This window comes from Pogona vitticeps, chromosome 15, assembly GCF_051106095.1.
Source record: "Pogona vitticeps strain Pit_001003342236 chromosome 15, PviZW2.1, whole genome shotgun sequence".
In the NCBI taxonomy this organism is placed as follows: Eukaryota; Metazoa; Chordata; class Lepidosauria; order Squamata; family Agamidae; genus Pogona; species Pogona vitticeps.
In genome coordinates this window covers 8754641-8775034 of record NC_135797.1, presented here as the reverse complement: position 1 = coordinate 8775034, position 20394 = coordinate 8754641, and the positions used below count along the sequence as shown (strand labels likewise).

The following is a 20394-nucleotide window of genomic DNA, read 5'->3' as shown; positions in this document are numbered from 1 at the left end:
TTGGGGAGAGGTCTCAAGGGGGCCAATGTCAAAGCTACAGGCAACATAGAGGCCAGCTCAAGCTGGGGGGGGGCAGTGGTGGCACAGGCTCATGGAGGTAGATGTTGGCTTGCATCACTGCCCACAAGAAGCATCCAACAAGGCAGGACAGTCTTGATAGTAATAGCTCCAGGAGATACTCCTGCTGCTCCTGGCTGCCTCACCCCCTCTCAACATCAACCACCTGGCCTAGGGGGAGAGAGAGCTTTCAGGCCGGAGCTGCCCCTGGGACCGCACTAGACCATCGTGCCTACACCCAGAAGGAGCCAAAGATCATCTGCCGGCCATAGCTCACTGTGTGAGAGGCAGTGAGTCTGTGGTTGGGCCCCTACTGGATCTCCCTCTGTGGTTACAGGCCTTGCGGCCTGCTGCTCCTGGCTGCCTCACCCCCTCTCAACATCAACCACCTGGCCTAGGGGGAGAGAAAGCTTTCAGACCGGAGCTGCCCCTGGGACCGCACCAGACCATCGTGCCTACACCCAGAAGGAGCCAAAGACCATCTGCCGGCCATTAAGAGCCTCGTGGCGCAGTGGTTAAAACGCTGTACTGCAGCTAAAACTGTGCTCACGACCTGGGGTTCAAATCCCAGGTAGCCGGCTCAAGGTTGACTCAGCCTTCCATCCTTCCGAGGTCGGTAAAATGAGTACCCAGCTTGCTGGGGGGGCAATGTGTAGCCTTTATAATTAAAATTGTAAACCGCCCGGAGAGTGCTTGTAGCGCTATGGGGCGGTATATAAGTCCAATAAATAAATAAATAAATAAATAAATAAATAAATAAATAAATAAATACTCTGGATGGCAACCAACTGTGAAGCAGAGGCGCAAGCACCAGTTGGGAGAGGCCCAAGGCATTCCGAGGCAGTGGTGGGGGTAATAGGCAGATGCTCCCGGTTCGAGCCTCTCCTGTAGTCTCAATAGGTTTCTGAAGGGTAGTAAGCTTGATGGTGATGAGCAGGATAGTCCTCAGGTCTTGGGAGCCCAGAAGGAAGGTGAGGCTTCTAGGTAAGGTCTTGCCGGACAAGTTGATGAAGGACCGTGTGTTGGGGAGAAGCTGATGGAGAGGCAGAAGTAACAGGAGAGGAGGGTTGCCCCCTGACCCAGTGGGGGATTGGCTGAAGACAGGGGATGGGGGTGGTCCCGGAGTTTGAGGTTGTTCTCATCAGATGACAGGGAAGGAGTCTTGGTGACGCCTTGGGGGGGGGAACAGTAATCTGTGGGTTTTTGTAGTGGGGGGGCAAGGTCTTCGAGGTCAATCCTTCAATCTTGAAGATTTTGAGCTGGAAGGCTTGGAGGGTGATGAAGAGGGAGTGGGCTTGGGGGGTTGGAGCCAGTAGCGCATTGCAGGATGGATCCCTATGAGCCAGGACCCGAAGGGAGGCTTTCCCAGAGGTACACTTTTAGGTGGTCCAGCTGGTGTTTAAGAGTGGCTTTGGGAAATCCACGGCAAAGCTGGGAGGAGGATTGGGGCTCGTGTCACTCCCCAAGACAAAAAAAAAAAGGCAAAGAGAGTGCTCATCTGTCAAGGGGAGTTTATTGCTACATCGGTGGCACTTTTGGAAGGGGCCCCTCAAGGCCTTGGAGGGCAGAGCGGGGGGGGGGAGGGTTCCCACAAGGGCAGAGAAAGGAAGAACAAATTGGACAAGGGCTTTAAGAATAGTCCAATCTTTGTTTTCACAGGGAGAAAAAAACTCACGGAGGTGAAGATCACATACAAGGTAAGAAGCAGCTAAGGGTGGCAGCCTCAGAAAGTTCCTAGATTCCTAGGCGGTGGCCAAAAGGAACTGAGGGAGGAGGACCATTAAAGACATGAACAGGAGATGTGGGAGGGCAGGGCCTCTAACGATCTTATGGTTTTTAGCTCTAGAAGGTTCCAAGGATACACACGAGCACAGAAAGTTACCCATTGGTGTGAATTCATGGAAACCATGATTTTTTTTCCTATTAAGTAAGTTGTTGAGACTATAAGTGCCAGTTGATGAGTCAAAGGGGTGGACTACTCCGGGGAAACTTGAAGCTATTCTGCTCTCTGAATCCCGACACTTCTGCTGTGCAGCTACAGGAATTTAACTGAACATTCAGAACTGTGCAACAGGAACTAGTAAATGTTCTGTCTCCTATCAACAGCTGAAAGACAGGGAATTTTTCTTTCTTTCTTTGGTTCCAAAGGGGGCCCTTACATAACTCTTTCTGACCGTTACCTGCTAGCTGCTGCTGCAAAGCTGCCCTTTCATTCTGGAGGCTTCTGATCTCCAGGTCCTTGGCTGGAGTCTTCAAATGTGCCTTTGCCAGAGCATCTGTACCAAGGTGCCATAAAGAACCCAGAAAACACAAGAAGAAAGCTGGAAAACTGACTACATGGTTTGGCAGATGGTTTACAAAAATAACTTGTTTTTCTAAGTGAGTTTTGGCCAGTGTTTTAGTTTCATGAACTTAACTGGAATGTCAAAAGTTATTTTTAAACAAGTTGTTTCTTTATTTATTTAAAATAGTTTTACTGTGCCTTTCTCATGAAAAAGACCCAAGACAGGTTACATCATATAAAGTATATAAATATTAAAAAAAATGAATTCCCACAAGTATTATATTAAAAATGGCAAATAAAATCAATAGTAAAAAAATTTAAAAACAACAGAGCAGAATTATAAGAGTTGAAAAAAGTTTCATGTTTTTTGTTTATTGCTTTGACTTCTATATTGCCCCCGACAGTACCTCTGCATGGTTTGCAATATAGTTATGCAAAGAAAACTTTGCATCAAATCTGCATCAACAATTTAACAAGACATTTAACAAGCAAACCCAAGCATGAAACTTTTCCACATTAAATGCCAGCTTTGGTTACATTGCATTTCAAAATGCTTCATCCTTGCAGCTTTCAAATGTAATTAATCCTCGTATTACTCTTGCAATGTACAAGAGTCTGGAAGCTAATTCTGTTCTGTAAGTTCCTGCACTTCTGCTGCAAAGCTAGAGATTTTTAACAAAAATTTCAAAGCTCTGCAACAAAAAAAGTGAAAATAGGAGTAAGGACGGTAAGAACTGGAAATCACGTTTGAAGAAGAGAAGCACTCTAAAGGGAGCAAAAAGCACTGAAAACAGGGTGCAGAATAACCCTGCAGGACACACACACTGCCCACTGGCCACATGTGATAACCTGCCCTGACATAAAGAATGGGATTTCCTTCTTTAGCCAGGCATTCTGTACCTATGCAGTACCCTTTTCTTTGCTGTAATTTCATCTGACCCCAGACTAAGCTGTGGCAGAAGCAAGGGTTCAGACTGAGCGGCAGGCTAGCCAAGGGTCCAGGAGTCCCACTTTCTCCTCCAAGGCAAAATCTGCAAGGCTGGGAGGCAGCCGGTGCAGCTACTGGGAGGACATACCTTGCAGCTTCTGGCTCAACTCCATCTTCTCCCGTTCCAGATGGCAGATCTTCTTCTCCAGCTTCCCTGTGCTAGAGGCGCTGGAGGGAGAGGCTGCAGGCTGCTTCTCCAACAGGAGGCTTGCAAGAAAAGCAAGAGGCAATGAAGGTCAGGGCCCTCAGCCCCTTGGCAAACAAAAAGGCCCTGCCAGGCTACACAAACTGGGTGGGCCTCAGGATGAAGTGAACCATGACAACTGAGATATGATTCTTCATATTTGTTATGTGATACAATGTGGGGTCACAGTCAGAGTGTCAGGCAAGTCCTAGCGAGATCCCATAAGGGCCAGAACTTGGCTTTCTATGGAGGGATCATGATTCATGCGGCTGCTTTTTCTATTTTCTCAAAATTATACATAACTGGTAAATTGTTCCATTGCCAAGCAAGGAGCTTACAAACATAGATGCATGCATACAGTTGTTGGAGGGCTCTGTAGGAAAGCTTTAGATAACTTTAATGATGCTGCTGATGCCGCTGCTGATAAACTTGGGGAAGTCAGCCTCAAAAGAGGAATATTTCAAGGAGACTCTTTGTCACCACAACTGTTTAACATCTCACTAATCCCCATGGCAATAATTTAAATAAAATTGGATTGGGCTATCGTATTTCAGAACACGCAGGAAAAATCAATCATCTGTTATACATGGATGACCTAAAACTATATGCAAAAAGTTCTACTGAGATAGAATCACTGTTAAACATAGTGCAAATATTTAGTGAAAATATCTAAATGAAATTTGGAATTGACAAATGTGCAGCTCTGTCTATACAACGTAGCAAGATCCAAAAACTAGATGGAATAGAGTTTAAAAAATGGCAATATTATAAAATCAATATGAAGTGATTTCATATAAATACAGTGGTGCCCCACTAGATGCTTACCCCGCATAACGTGAAATCGCTTAACAATGACATTTTTGCGATCACTATTGCAATCGCAAAATGATGGTTCTAATGGGTTTTTTCGCTTCACATTGATCAGGAGCCTGCTTTGTGAACCGTTTGTTCGCTATATGATGATTTTTCCGGTTCCGCAAAATGGCTTCCCTCCCTTCTCAAAATGGCTACTTTCTGGAGGGAAGCTTCGCATTACAGCGATTTTGAACAGCTGATCGGCGGTTCTCTATGGGCAATCTTTGCTGGACTATGAGGTATTTCCCCCATTGGAACGCACTGACCAGTTTTCAGTGCATTCCAATGGGTTTTTTCTGCTTGACGACAATATCGCTTAACAGCGATTTTCCTGGAACAGATTATTGTTGTCAAGCGGGGCAACGCTGTATCTTGAAATGCTAGAAGCAGATAACTTCCTGCAAACAAAAGTTAAAGAACTGACAGAAAGGGAATACATCAAAAGACTTCGGAAAATCTTAAAGTCAAAATTAAATGGTGGAAATACTGTACAATCATAGCCATACACATGGACAATTCCTGTAATTAGATATCCAACTGGAAAAACAGATAGGACCCAAAATGAATTAAAAGAATTGAATCAAAAAACACAGAAACTAATGAACATGTACTACATCCAAAAACTGATGTGGACAAATTATATTTACTACAAAAATGGAGGACATGGGTTACTGCATATACAGCAGATAATAGTGGAGGAAAAAGAAAGCCTAAATGATTATACTAGTACAAGTAGAGAAAAAGTACTCAAGGAGATTGAAATGGAGAATATTTTGAAAACAACAGAAACAAAGGCTCAATATAAGAAACAACAACTGGAAAATAAACAGTTGGAAAAATAAACCACTACATGGACAACACCTGAGAAATATTGATGGAAAGCAGGATAGTAATTCAACATGGGCAAGGCTAAAACTGGGGACCATTAAGAAAGAAATCAGATTTTTACTACATAAGAACAAGCACTCCAAACCAATGTGATGAAAGCTAAGATTCAAGGAATTAGTGATAACAGCAAATGTCAGTTCTGTCAAGAAAAAGATGAAACTGTGTCGCACCTCATCTGTGAATGTCCAAAGATTACACAAACAGATTACAAAATTAGAAATGATAGAGCGGCAAAATTGGTCATTATAACAATGAACCAATTGTTTTGACAAAGAAGAGGGATGATGGAATCCTGGGCGACCATACGAAAACGCCTTGGATGGAGGTAAGTATTCAGTAGTCTGAGGTCCAGGATTGGCCGGAGACCGCCATCTTTCTTGGGAACCACGAAATAGCGGGAATAGAAACCGTCTGGAACCTCTTGAGGGGGAAGGCATTGGATAGCCTGCTTCTGGAGAAGAATAGGTATCTCATCCTCTAGAGCAGGTGCGTAAGTTGTAAGTTTGAGTTGGCCAATAGGAGAGAGATCCGTGAACTCCAGGAGGTAACCAGAACGTATGATGGCAAGCCCCCAAGTGCCTTTGGTGGTGAGAGACCACTTGTCGAAGAAGTGGGCTAGCCGGTGGTGGTGAGAAAGGTTGGATGGATAGTCCAGAATAAGACAATCAAAGGTACTGTTCGCCTTTCTTTGCGGGTCGGCAGAAAGTTTGCCGACGCTGGACAGGAGCCTGTGACCTGAAAGCAGGAATTACCAGAAGAAGCCGGAGGAGGGTTGGACCTTTTGTTGGGTATTAAAGGGTTTGCACCACTGATACCTTTAGTATCATGGTTGTTGGACCAAATAAGAGCAAGCCGTCTTCCTGATTTTATGTAAGTTCTCCATTGCCTCATCTGTCTTTTCATTATCCAGATAACACTTAATTTTTCTTTATCTATCCTCTGTCATTTGCCATCTTGAAGAATTTGCTTATTGTTTATTGTTCATTGATTGTCTTTTGTTGGATACTTTTATTTTGCTATATGTATATGTTGTTGTATTTCTATTTGTCTGGAAGCAGCCTAGAGTGGTCGTGCTGACCAGATAGGTGGGGTACAAATAAAATAAAATAAAATAAAATAAAATAAAATAAAATAAAATAAAATAAACAAAAACAAAAACAACAAAAACAAAAAAAAAACAACAACAACAACAACAACAACAACAACAACAACAACAACAATAATAATAATAATAATAATAATAATAATAATAATAATAATAATAATAATAATAATAATAATAATAATAATAATAAAAAATCAAGCCAACTCCATCAAATGGAAGGTCCTCAACATGGGACCTCGCATCATCTCTGATCCCTGCTGAGCGCAGCAAAGCATGCCTTCTAAGCACGATGGCCAATGTCATAGCTTTAGAAGCAGCATCCGCCTTCTGGCGGGATGCCAAACACTGTTGCTTTGCCAACATCGTTGCCTCTTGGGGAGCGTTGAGCACAGTAGCTCTAATCTCCTCAGGAGCAGCCTGGACAATGGGCAAGACCTTGCTCCACAACTGCCTCTGATACGCCCCCATAGCTGCTTGATAATTTGATACCCTCATGACAAATGAGGCCAGAGAATAAAGCCTACGGCCCAGAACGTCTTGTTTCTGACCTTCCTTGTTAGTAGGTGTGACTTTTGACCGGTTCCCAGCCTGAGATTGGTTGGACTGCATGATTATGGAATTAGGTGCAGGATGCTTGGTGAGGAAAGCAGTGTCATTTCCGTGTGTTCTGTAGTGGTTTTCCACATGTCTAGGAATCTGCAGGGACATGAATGGTTGACTCCACGATTCCTTAATGATATCCAGCATTGCTGGAATGAACGCCAAACCTAATGGTGGGGATTTATCTTGACAAGCCGCCTAGAGTGGTCTTAACCGACCAGATAGGCGCAATATTAAATAAATAAATAAATAAATAAATAAATAAATAAATAAATAAATAAATAAATAAATAAATAAATAATGTCATCGAAGACGAGATCTTGTTTGGGAGGAGGTGGTTGCTCTATGTCCAGCTCAAGAGATTTAGCCATGCGAAGAATCATCTGAGAACGGGAGAGGTCGACTACATCTGATGGTTTGATGGAAATTCCTCTGAAGCCTCTGAGGGTAAGTCGTGCTCCGAAACTGACAATACAGAAGAAACCCTCACAACAGAAAGAGAAGGAGAAGGTGATAGATGGTGACTTCTCAATGCTTGGCCGAGGGAGAGAGGGCGACGGGGGGGGGGGGGGAAGAAGAGGCATAGACATACCGCACTCTTTTGGTCCTCACATAGTCTCCGGTATCATAATAAGGATCGATGTTGAAGTCATCATCACGTTATCGGCATCACTCACCCCTTTGATCGACCTCCACATATGAAGGCTCCTCGTACTCTGAAAAAACTCAACGCTGGGATGGACAAGGAAGAACCACAATGTTGAGGGTACTGTTGGGCTGGAGAAATGTGCCGACATTTGACTGTTCGCTTCCATGGAGGATACATGTTGTGGTGACACCTCTGAATTCGATAGATAAATTCCTGTTGCCCTCCCGATAGACATAGGGCTCAAAATGGGCCAAGGCGGGGCTGGAGATGACATCAGCCTTAAAATGGCCTTGGCTCGGAGACTGGGTCGATATTGAAACCGAAGCCTGAGCCTGTAGAGGTGGCATGGAACCGATCCCCTCAGAGAGGGAGTCCGGGTGTGGCAGGTCTCGAGGTGATGGAACTGAAGCTGGAATTGGAGGAATTTCTCACAGTGGAGCAGATATGGAAGAATGCTTATCCTTCTTCTGTTTACTGACTATTTTCTTTTTCTCGTGACCCTCTCCATATGGTGATTTCGACATTGAAGTCGACATCGAAGCCTTCTTCGATGTTGATGCTGAAGACTTTTGCTTAGAAGACTTAGACGATGACCTTGGGGACTGAGTAGCCGGGACTGAAGATGCAGCGGGCTCAGGAAGGAGAGTAGGAGGCGGAACCAAGGCCGACTCCATGGCTGCCGGGCTTGACGGAGAAAGTGATTTTTCCCAGAGGTATAAGTGAAGCTTAAGGGCCGGTTTGGTCGACTTTTTGCACTCTTGACAAGAGTGAGTTTGGTGCCTCTCCCCCAAACAAAATAAGCAGCGGTCATGGCCATCTATAAAGGGGATCTTGTTGGCGCACAATGTACACCACTTAAATGGGCCTGAGAAGGCCGTAAAATTCTCGAAACCCGGGTAAAGGTAAAAAGAGGGAAAGGAAGGAAGACTCACGGGGAAACATTAACGATTCACCAATATCCAAGCCGAAAATCAGAATCCAAATAATCACAATCAAGTTCGTACTCCAAAAACGATAATCGATAATCAGTCCAGAGATCAAAAACCAAGGTAAACAACGTACGAACCAGAATCCAATAATCTTAAATTGTAGCCAGTCAAAGATCAAAATTTTCCAGAGGTACAGAGGATAATCTATAAGCTAGACCAGAAACAATAACAGGTTGGGGGAAAAAACAGCTCTAGTACGAAGAAGTCCGTTCGCAACGGCGACAAAAAGGATCTGAGGTATTACGGGTGGGCGGAGCATGCGCACCATGGGGAAACATACTATTAATCATATGTTTTAAGTTCTAGAATATTCCGAGGAGTCCTGCGCAGGCGCAGTCTTAACCCAGTTGTGTGCATTCACAGAGGCCATGAAGAAGAACTTTTGAGATTTCTGGATCCAAACTGATAGACACCTTGAACATAACACGCCAGACACCACCAGAGCTGAAAAAAGGGGAATTGGAAAAACTAACAAAACACAGAGATCTACCAATTGAAACCTCTTGCTTGTGGATTGAAAAACACACTTCAGTGGTTCCCATCATCATCAGGATTTGGGGAACAATATCAAGAAAATTCCCACAGTTTACAAGCAGTTACAGATCTCAGAAATAACACTATCAGAGCTACAGAAAAACGGCAGTATTAGATACAGCATTCATACGCACCGATATTTAACAGATACTTAGGTTTTTGGTCAAAACTGTTACATAATACCAGTCAATGCTTTTATAATTTTCATTGACTGTGCCTGGCGTTTTTGAATAATAATAGGGCTTGTGACACTTTGGTCTGCCCCCAGACACCAGCAATGCCAAGAAATAATATTATCAGTCTATTATTCCAATATATGAGAAACAGTCAATGTCTTTATGATTTTGCCTGATTTTGACCGTGGTTCATATTTCTGAATAACAGATGGACAGATCAAAAGAGAGACAAACAAAGATGCAGGAATGCCAGTTTTTACTCTCCAATGACAGAAACAAATCCTGTCCCTTCCGGCTGAAAAGAAATCCTTCTACATTTTGAAAATCCCCTCGGTGTTCACAGTGATAAAAAAGGAGACTTGCTCACCTTCCAGACGTGAAGGTAAATCCAACAAATGGTAGATGATGGCCAGAAAACGCTGCATGAGATACAGGCGGGAGTGTCTCCTGGAAGTGGGGAAGAGCAGGAAGAACACATTCATTTGGGTTTGCTTTTCTTCCCATGCCTGGAAAAGGGCCAGATGCTCAGCTCTCCCAGGCCATCTTCTGAGTTACCTTCCCCTACCCTCTTGACCTTCACAGGTGAAGCCAACATTTGTGGGGGAAAAGACAGAACCAATCAGGCTAAAACAAGGCTCTCCCCCGTCCTCAACTGTTGATCTTTACTTGTGGCTCACTGGAGCAAGGCAGCAGAAATTCCATGTTTGGTCTCACGGTGAGCTGGGACCCCCTTTCAGTATACCAGATTTCGTTCCTCTCACCCTCACCACATTATGTTGTCAGACACTTTGCATTTTTGACTTTTTTAGTATTGGGGGAGCAGACGTCAGGTCCTGGTTTCTCATGAGCTTTTTTATATTTTTCCAAATCTTGGAGTTCTCGGCAACCTGTTAAGCCTTCCCTGTTGTGCATGTTAAGAGTTTTTACAACCTTGCATGCTATCTGTAGTTCGTTTGCCTGGAAGAGACTTCTCTAGGCTGGGGTGTCTGTCAATCTGTCCAGCACTAACCAATCGTATCTTCCCGCCTCTAAATTCAAGAAGAAGCCCAGGTCTCTGCTGAGTGTTCCTTTCCCTCTCTTTAGTCTGTTGCATGTTAGTTTGCTACTGAGGTGCTCACAATTGTAACAAATGAAATGTTTTAATTCCTTCTCCTACGAATGACTCAGAATACGTTATTGGGGACTGAAAATAACAGTTAATAAGAAAAGGATGGACTCTCTGGGGAACTAGCTATTCCCCCTTTGTGAGTCTCTGTGTTTCTACTGTGTAAGAAAGGGAATTATACCAGAAATTCAAAACTCTGTAACAGTTTGGCACTCATTCCCCTGCCCAAGGAAGGCTGCAGCCAAAAGAGAGAAAATGCTGCTCTCTGTGATCCCGTTTCCCCCCGCCCCGGTCCAACTTGTCTTACCGACTCCTTAAGGGTCTCATCGTCCACATCAAAGTTGGAGGTGTCAGCGGGACTGGCCACCTCTGGCAAGAAGGGTGGAGGGGTGTCGCGAATGTTGTCCCAGTTGATCCCCTCAAAGAAGGGGTGGCTCTTGAAGTCCTGGATGCCCTTCTGGCCCAGCCGCAGGTCTTGGTGGCACAGGAGCTTTCGGATGAGGTCCTTGGCGCTCTCCGAGACGTCAGTGATGTCTGGAGGGAACTGCAGATGGTCCTAGGGGGAAAGGGCCAAAGAGGAAGCAAAGAGGCTCAGGGGGTGGGGAGAGGAGAGGGGAAGGCACAACCACCACAGTGGTAACATTCAATTCCCCAGCCCAGCCATCCAGGGCCTTGTCGTCCTTATGTGCCCTCACGTTGCCTCCAACTTCCAGCAAGGGACTGTCCCCAGAATGTCCTGTCCTCAACTGCCCTGCTCAGCGCTTGTAGACTCAAGCCTGTGGCTTCCTTTAGGAAACCGGTCCATCTCATGTTGGGTCTTCCTTTTTTTCCCCTGCTTGCCTTTCTGATCCCAAAGGGCAGGGATCCATCAGTCACTGAGTGGGAGTGGCTGATGGATCCCTGGCCCATTGTGGTAACTGGTGGTTTGGGGCCGGCCAGTGAACTCCTGTTGAGTCCTGATGAAGGCAGAAAGCCAACAGTGCCTTCAAAAGTTGTCTGGGTGATTGGCAGGGGGGCTAGGAGGACTAGCATCAGACAGATGACGTGCCTCTTCCTCCCCACAGCAGACGGCCAGCCCCTTGGTTTGGGCAAGCAGTGTCTTTATAGCCTAGCCCTCCTGAATTACAAATGGCAAAGAGAAATAGCAGACAATCCACCTCTAAAGGGAGGAGAGAGTTTTGGCTGCTTGCTGGGTGGCACAAATTCCTTCTCTGATCAGGTCAGCATTTTATCACCCTGATAAGATAAGCCAGGTTAAGAACAATAGGTCTGTAAATTCAGGATGTGACACACTGCTTCTTTCTGAACTCATGGCTCCCACTAAAGCAGGTGACGTGACATTCAAGAAACCGTGGATGAATGCATTTCATATAGGAGATGTGTTATCCATAGGGCTGACCGAAAAGACCCCTATGCCTTGATGAAGGAAGAAAATTACTGTATTTTTCTTTGATTCTAAGCTGCCATGTGGGGAAAAAAACATTTGAGAGAGATTGATGACAATAAATTTCATAAGTCTTCTCCCACTTTCCTGCTGCTTTGTCAACAGGGGGTGGCTCACCTCGTGGTTCATGATCTTCCCGTAGGTCTCCACCAGAGACTCAGCATAGAAGGGAGTCTCGCCAAAAAGCAGCTCATACATACAGACCCCCAGGGACCACCAGTCACATTCTGGGCCATATTTTCCTTTTCTGTCCTCCATGGCTTGCAAGATCTCTGGGGAGATGTAGTCAGGGGTTCCCACAGCCACCGAAGAGATCACCTGGAAAGAGAGAGAGAGAGAGAGAGAGAGAAAGGAAGGAAGGAAGGAAGGAAGGAAGGAAGGAAGGAAGGAAGGAAGGAAGGAAGGAAGGAAGGAAGGAAGAAAGAAAGAAAGAAAGAAAGAAAGAAAGAAAGAAAGAAAGAAAGAAAGAAAGAAAGAAAGAAAGAAAGAAAGAAAGAAAGAAAGAAAGAAAGAAAGAAAGAAAGAAAGAAAGAAAGAAAGAAAGAAAACATTTAGATACCTGCTCTGGTGGTAGACTCTGAACTTCTTACTTGGCTTCTGACATCTTTAAAATCAAGCCCATCCTCCTTTTTTTAAACCAAGCACGGGCAAAGTGTGGGTATTTATGAGGCCATTTGGGCCATGGCAGATCTTCCTGATGACCACGTTGAGTTGAAAAAAAGATGAACACTATCACAAATTTCTTTCCTTTTCTCAAGTTCTCCAGAAACAGCTTTTTTTTCATTGAGTATGATGGGAGAGCTAATAGGTCCCTTAGCTAAGAAAGAACTTCAGTTTGGCTCCAAGTCTACCGGGTTCCAGTCTGACTTTAAGAGTTCTATTCTGGGTCTTTTTCAGATAAAAGATACATCAATGTGTATATTTTCTAAAAAGCAAAACACAAATTTAAGTAAGGAGAGTCCGAACAGCAAGGGGTGCATTAAGACTTATCAAGCAGGTCTTCTGTAAAAATAATGACTCCTAGTCACCCATTCAAGACCAAACTGTTGGGAGTTTTGTTGCAACCTTGCAACTTCTTTGTTGCAACCTCTTTTAGGTGTGGCTGGATGGGGTGATTGTCAATCTATCCAGCAGCAACCAGATGTTCCCTCCTACCTCTGAATTCAAAGAGAGACCTGCTCTTTAATGAGAGCTGTTTTTCACCCTCTCTGTTGTCTTCTGGCAGTTAATAATCTGTTGGAAGTCAGTTCGTTGAGATCTTTGCTGAAAGTCAGACAGCCATGTGTTGTTAGTTTGCTGTAAATTTGTTCAATTGTGAGTAAATGAAACCTTTTGCTTTTTCATCTACTAATGTCTCAGGATGACTTACTGAGACTAAGTGCCAATTAGTGAATTTCGTTGTCTGGGTATACTGTGTATATACTTACAATGACAATAAATTATATTATATTATATTAATGAGAGAAAAGGGATGATCTACCCAGGAAACCTATTCTGCTCTGTGAATCCCAATACTTCTGTTGTGCAGCCAGAAAAACTTAACCAAAATTCAAAACTCTGCAATACAAATCATTCTCAAATACTCTGCATTACAAGCGGGATAGTTTACAACAGTATATTGTACCTGAGATAACTCATTTTTCTCTCTGTTAATCTCAGAGGAAGCACAGAAGATGGTTCGCCACTACGCCAGAGCCCACAACACCACCCAGAACACATCAGACTCACTGTGCCATCAGGACGTAAACGTAGGCAAGAACCAAAATCGGCCAGCCGGATGTGCCCATTTGTGTCGATGAGGATGTTGTCTGGTTTGATGTCCCTGTAGAGTGGGGACCAACGTTAGCCAATGCCAGAGACACACAGTGGTTGTAGCCTTGGGAGCTGGGGGGGAGGGCAGTGGCTAGAACTCTAACTACACCTCAGGGGCCCCTCAAAAGTCTCCAGCTTATTTGGGGGGTACAGGAATTTCTGTTTCTCTGAAGTTCTCCAGGAGAAGGAAGAAAGGATAGAATGAGGCAACATGGATCCAAGTATTTTTTTTTAAAGCAAATTTTCCAAATGTAGGTACACCCCCACCTCCCTAGCTACCACCCTTGGCTATCTGCATTGCACTTCTTATAACTGAGGATGATCGTCTGCAGGACCGGTACTTCAGGTCCTCGTCAAAGACCAAGAGCTACTTTTCTCATCTTACGAGTGAAGAAGGCGGGGAGGGGGGGTGTTGCTTCCGCAGAGGGGTAGGTTTCTGAGGTGCAGCTGTTCTCGAGAATTCAAACAGCCAGGTGCTTAACAAGAGTGCAAAAATGCAGACCAATCACTTAGCCAATGAGAACTAGCAGATTTTTTTCTCCACTAAGAGCAGATCTTTTGCAACATTATCAGCTCTTATTTGTTAATTCAGAAAATCATATTAGGACACAGACAACTCTTTAAAATATATTGTTGTTGCTGAGAGATCTATCTTTCCTCCAGTTACTCAGAGGACGGCAGCTAAGCAGAGTGTGAAGTCTAAGAGAGGCAGAAAACGAACGCCTGTTCATCAGAAAATCTGAACATTCTGACCCCGAGAACCCTGCCTCCATTGCAACATCACTTGCCAGCTCAGTTACCTGTGGACATATTGAAGCTGGTGGAGGGAGTCGATTGCCAGGACCATCTCGGCCAGGTAGAAACAAGCCATGTCTTCAGGGAGGCGGTCTTCAAACTTGCTGAGGAGGGTCAGCAGGTCTCCACCTGCATAGTAATCCATTACCAAATACTGGGGGGGGGGAGGGAGAGCAGAAAAGGGTGGGTGGAAGGCACGAAATGAAAAGTGAAGATCAAAGCAAAGACCTTATCTTGACAAGCTTTCAGCATCTAGCTGGGTTTTAAATGAAATGCCTTTTCTTTCTTTACAGTGATGTGTTTTTCATCATATCTAAAATTTGTGTTTTTGTGTTTTAACCATGTTTGTTTGCTTTTAATACGAGTTTTATTGTAGGGACCATTGTTGCATTTTTTTGGATAGGGAAGATATAAATTTAAGAGATTAAAAAAAGTTAATAAGACAGCACTGTATCCTACAGCTGCTTTGCGAATGAGCTGGTTTACTCCATTTTGGTCATTGTGAACCAGCCCACCCATTATTCATGCCTATCCACATCATTCTGGGTCACCGGCAGAGTGAGATGTGTTTTTCCCCCCCTCCTAAGTGTTGTTAGGACTGCTCTGCTTTGGCTTAGTTCCAGTATGTGTGCTCACTGGGACTGAATAAAACTGGACCCTCCATGTCACTTACTAACAAGCTTTCCTTGAAGGAGAAGACTGCTAGGGCTTTTGAAACTCTGCATGCTGCCCTCAGTAGGTTTGGCTGGGAGAGACATTTCTGGACTGGAGTGACTGTCAATCTATCCAGTACTAATTGTTCTTTCCCTGCCCATGAATTTAAAGAGAGCCCCGCCTCTCTGCTCAGTGTCCCTCCCCCTCTCAAGAGTCTGTTGAAATCTTTTGTTGAAGGCAGTCATGTCTGTTAATTTGCTCTTTGATGTGTTCAGTTGTAAATAATGAAACCTTTAATTCTGTTTTTCCTACTAATGTCTCAAAGTGAGTTATTGAAACTGTAACTGCCAGCTGATGAGAAAAGGGGGTGGAATAATGTGAGGAATATGAAGCTAATCTGCTCTGTGAATTCCTGCACATCTGCTGCTCAAAGGAATATAACCAAAAAATTCAAAACTCTGCAACAGAGACACTAGAGGATGGAGATATGGAGATCTTTTTCAGGGATGGTTTAATTGTTCGTAAAATCTAATCACCATGTTACTTGGTGGCACTTGCTGGCAAGCTGATTTACCAGAATGCTACTTGCCAAAAAACACAATTTTTTTTTCCAGCTTTCCTCTGCTCCATCACTGGGATGTGGAGGAGATTTTTTTCCTCTCCCATTCCTTAGAGTTCTGTGCTACGTCACTTGGTGACAAAGCAATTAATGGGCACATCATTGACCATTTTTAAAAAATGGAGTTTTCTCCTGCTCCCCACAGAGAGGGAGACAGGGAAGGATGCAGGAGCCAAATATGGTTGCTTTGAGATGCAGTGTGGTTTCCTGCCCTAAAATCACTTATTCCTGGCATGTGGATCCAAAAAGGTAAAGGTAAAGGCTCCCCTTGACAATTTTTGTCCAGTCGTGTTCGACTCTAGGGAGCGGTGCTCATCCCCGTTTCAAAGCCATAGACCCAGCGTTTTGTCCGAAGACAATCTTCCGTGGTCACATGGCCAGTGCGACTTAGACACGGAACGCTGTTACCTTCCCACCGAAGTGGTCCCTATTTATCTACTTGCATTTGCATGCTTTCGAACCGCTAGGTTGGCGGGAGCTGGGACAAAGCAATGGGAGCTCACTCCGTCGCGTGGATTCGATCTTACGACTGCTTGGTCTTCTGACCCTGCAGCACAGGCTTCTGCGGTTCAGCCCACAGCGCCACCACGTCCCAAGGGTCACCCTAAATGGCATATTGCACTCTAAAGAAACCCTGTTTAGTCTAATCCAACCTGATCCCACTAGACCGTCTAATCGCACTCTCAATATGCTTTATCAAATCCCTGATCAATTTGTCTGGAGAACTGTTTGGTCCACCCGGAGGGCCACAGCAACTTCTCAAAACAACTACAAAGTGCTCACCTTCCTCTTCCAATAACATGGGTTGTTCAGCCCCTCCGCCTGCTCAACCAAGTGAACCTACAGGGATCATTTCCTCCATCTCCAAAAATCCTTCTGCTGGGGGGGTGGGGGTGGGATCTCTTGGGAAGGCATGCAAGCCAAATCAGGGGCTTGCGTCCCTTCCTCCAAGACCTTACAACCATCGTGGGCTTCCTGAGGAGGCTTACCAGGTAGTGATCGTCCTGGAAGGCATAGTGCAAAGTGGTGATCCACTGCCTGTCCCCATGAACCAGCACGTCACGCTCCTCCCGGAAGCAAGCGGTCTGCAAGGGAAGCCGTACAGAAAACCCCACTTAATACCCGACTCTGTGATTCCAGACTTAGCTCAGTTTTTGGTCTCCAGCAGAGGGAAGACAGATTCCCCTCAAAAGTACACAAGGCAAGATAGAAACGACTGCCCAGTGAATTGCAGTCTGGGAACTGTAGTCCAAGAACACTCGGGTTATCCAAAGATGGGAACCGCTGACGTACAGTGATGAGCCTACTAGCTGAGGTTCAGAGAGTTGCCAAAGACGGACTGCCAGCTAGTTGGGGACTAAGGAGAAGTCACCTTTCTGCATGGGGGCACCCTTGCCCTGCATCCTCCCAAAGCAAAGCCAAAAGGGCACAAAAAGTGGTTGATCCAAGCTCCAACTTGAGCTCTTCTTGACTGCTGGAGAGAATTATGTCGAGTGATAGGGATGAAGAGGGACCGAGTTTGAGTCTGGATTTCATGAAGAAATGGCAGAACAGCCCTTGAGACTAGGCTTTGGCATCCAGGTGAATTGGGAGGGGGGGGGAAGAGAAAGGAAAGTGGGTCATTGTGGGCAAAGTAGAAGGCAGAGTGATATGACGGCCCAGGTCACAGTCACAGTTGGACTCATGGCCTTTGTGTCAGACATCCATTCAATAACCCGAAGAGTGGATTCTAAGCTTCATTCAGGCCAGGGTGGCAATGTTCTGGACTACAACTCCCATCAATCCTCACCACTGGAGAGGCTGGTGGGAGGTATAGTTCAGCAATTCTGGAAGGCCACAGAATGCCCAGTTCTGGTTCTAGGAAAAAATCTTCTGGGGGTACAAAGAGTGATGGGGTGTTGAAAGTGACACAGTGGAGTTACAGTGAGGGCGTAGTGGTGACGACACCTGAGGCGATTTATTTTCTCATATGCCTCAACGGACAAGATGTCTGGCGGATATCTTTGTAAGCCTCTCCCTCATCATTGATCATTATTGTTGGAGTTTTTACCACCTTGCATGCTGTATGTAGTTTGAGAGACTGGGAGGAACGTTTCTGGACTGGGATGACCATCCAAGCTAAGAACAGTAACTATACAAACATTTAAAAAGAATATTTAAAGCATCATATAAAAACAGTAAATAAAATCAATACTACAAACACATTTAAAAGCAACAAAACACCACAATCAAATATGAAAAAAAAACCCTTTCAGACTGCCAGTCACTAATGAAAACCTTGCCTGAAGAGAAATGTCTTTACCTGCCGACAAAAGGACAGTTGACAAGAAAAGGGTGGACTATCTGATGAACTAAAAGTTATTTTCTTCTGTCAATCTCTGTATTTCGGCTTCATGGTAAATAGGGAATTTTACAAGAAATTCAAAACTCTGCCACTATCAATGCTGTGTGTGTACACACACACATATACACATCATCAGACCTATTTATTCCAGTCTGTATTTAGCACTTTAAAAAATGTTTAACTTCTGGTTTGTATATGTTGGTTAACATTAATTTAATTTTATTAATAATAATAATAATAATCATTATAATAATAATAATTTATTGTCATTGAACATATGTACACTGCATACACATACAATGAAATTCACAAAGAACACTCAGGCACCAGACCAAAACAGACACACCCTCATAACAATCCTAAAACCCAGAACCCTGCCTAAGAGCACACAGTTTTATTATATAAATCATCAGCCCTATGAGGCTGATGAATTCTGAGTTACAAATTAAAAATCGTGACTATAAATAGATATAGTTCAGGAACTTGTAAAATGCTCAAACAGAAAGAGAGAGAGAGAGAGAGAGAGCATTCAAACCGCAGGGGCTGCTGCTGTGATCTGGTGAAGTAGCAGCTGCTCACAAGTAGGTGCGTGACTAGTTTCATGTCACATTACCACAAAATATGCCAAAATCATCTACAGAGTGCTGGGTGCTGGACTGGATCTCTACCCAATGTGACCCGGCACAAGCCAAAAAATGTCCATGGCTATGGTCGGGGACCGTCTCCTCCAGAGTCACTAGTTCCCTGGGTGTTAAGCTGGCTTCCAGATGGTATTGAAACTATAAACCCAGCAGAGGTTATCCTTATCTTCCCTGAGCAGGAAATACTAAGGAAGCAAACCCGGACCTGGCTCCTGGATCCAACGGTAGGATTCCTGCATTTCTTTTTGAGCCCCGGTTCCACCCAGCATTAGATCCACTCACCCTTTGATTTCCATCCACACCAGGCAGCCCTTCTAAAATGACCCGCTGTTTCCCCACTGTTCTTTGAAACAGTTCTCTCTCTCTCTCCCTTCCCATGCCTCGTTCCATGTGGTCCCACCTCAAAAGGATGAAATGAGAGTGGGGGGGGGGGAAAGTACCTCTGCTCTCTTCAGCATCTCCCATTTGTGCAGAATCTTCATGGCATAAACCTTCTCTGTCTCTTTCATCCTCACAACTGCTACCTAGTGGTAAGAAAAGAAGATGCATCCAGAATGTCACTCAGGCATCTTGGAGGTGATATGGAATCATGAGAATTAGGTTCTTTTTAGACGATCTAATAAGAGTAAAAAGGTAAAGATTCCCCATGACGACATTTAGTCCAGTCATGTCCAACTCTAGGCAGCAGTGCTCATCCCCGTTTCCAAGCCATAGAGCCAGTGTTTGTCCGAAGACAATATTCCATGGTCACGTGGCCAGCGCAACTAGACACGGAACACCGTGACCTTCCCATCGTGGTGGTACCTATTTATGTACTTGCATTTTTACATGCTTTTGAACTGCTAGATGGGCAGGAGCTGGGACAAGCAAGGGGTGCTCACTCCGTCGCGTAGATTCCATCTTACGACTGCTGGTCTTCTGACCTTGCAGCACAGAGGCTTCTGCGGTTTAACCCGCAGCGCCACCACATCCCTCTAAAAAGAGTACATTTTAATAAACTGAAAACCTTTTTCTCAAAAATATATTATTAATTTGGAATAAGTAAAGAAAAACACTTAGTCCAAAATATTTCCACTATGCCCAGTGATAAGATTTGGAGAATTTCCCACAACTTTGGAGACTGTATTAAGAGTGAGCACTAATTCGTTTTTTTTTTTGTTGTTGTTGTTATATCCCATCAAGTCACCCCTGACTTATGGTGACCCCAGGAAAGAGCAATCTCCAAACTGTCCTGTCTTCAACAGCCCTGCTCAGGGCTGTAAACTCAAGCCTGTGGCTTCCTTTAGGAACAGTCAGTCCATCTCGTATTTGGTCTTCCTCTCCTCCTGCTGCCTTCCCCCTTTCCCCACATTATGCTGCTTTTCCAGCGAATCCTGCCTTCTTATGATGTGCCCAAAATAAGATAGCCTCAGTTTCAACATTCCTGCCTCCAGAGACTAACTCACAGGGCTACCATAAATCTGGAGCAATTTGATGGCACATAACAACAACGACAAATTGTGGGCCCATACCAAGTAGAAGATTTTGAGGTAGGGGGGAATCATTAGGGCAGAGATGGGAAAAATCTGGCCCTCGTCATATTTTGAACTTCAGCTCCCAGATATTCTAACCAGCATGAGCATTGGTGAGTGACTGCAGGACTTCTATTTCAGAATTCCTGGAGGCCAGAAT

The 20394-nt window shown here is 44.5% G+C and overlaps 1 protein-coding gene across 1 annotated transcript in view; it reads right to left on the bottom strand.

The window, feature by feature from the left end:
* Nucleotides 1–20394, bottom strand: part of CDC42BPG (CDC42 binding protein kinase gamma) — a 101408-nt gene that overhangs the window by 39368 nt on the left and 41646 nt on the right. Inside the window, exons 3-11 of the mRNA XM_078382022.1 lie at nt 19164–19247; nt 16728–16823; nt 14471–14619; nt 13587–13680; nt 11976–12176; nt 10722–10970; nt 9677–9756; nt 3418–3536; nt 2238–2333 (exon numbers count right to left, since the gene is read on the bottom strand). Of these exons, the coding sequence (XP_078238148.1) occupies nt 2238–2333; nt 3418–3536; nt 9677–9756; nt 10722–10970; nt 11976–12176; nt 13587–13680; nt 14471–14619; nt 16728–16823; nt 19164–19247 (1168 nt within the window). The remainder of the gene's footprint in view (nt 1–2237; nt 2334–3417; nt 3537–9676; nt 9757–10721; nt 10971–11975; nt 12177–13586; nt 13681–14470; nt 14620–16727; nt 16824–19163; nt 19248–20394) is intronic.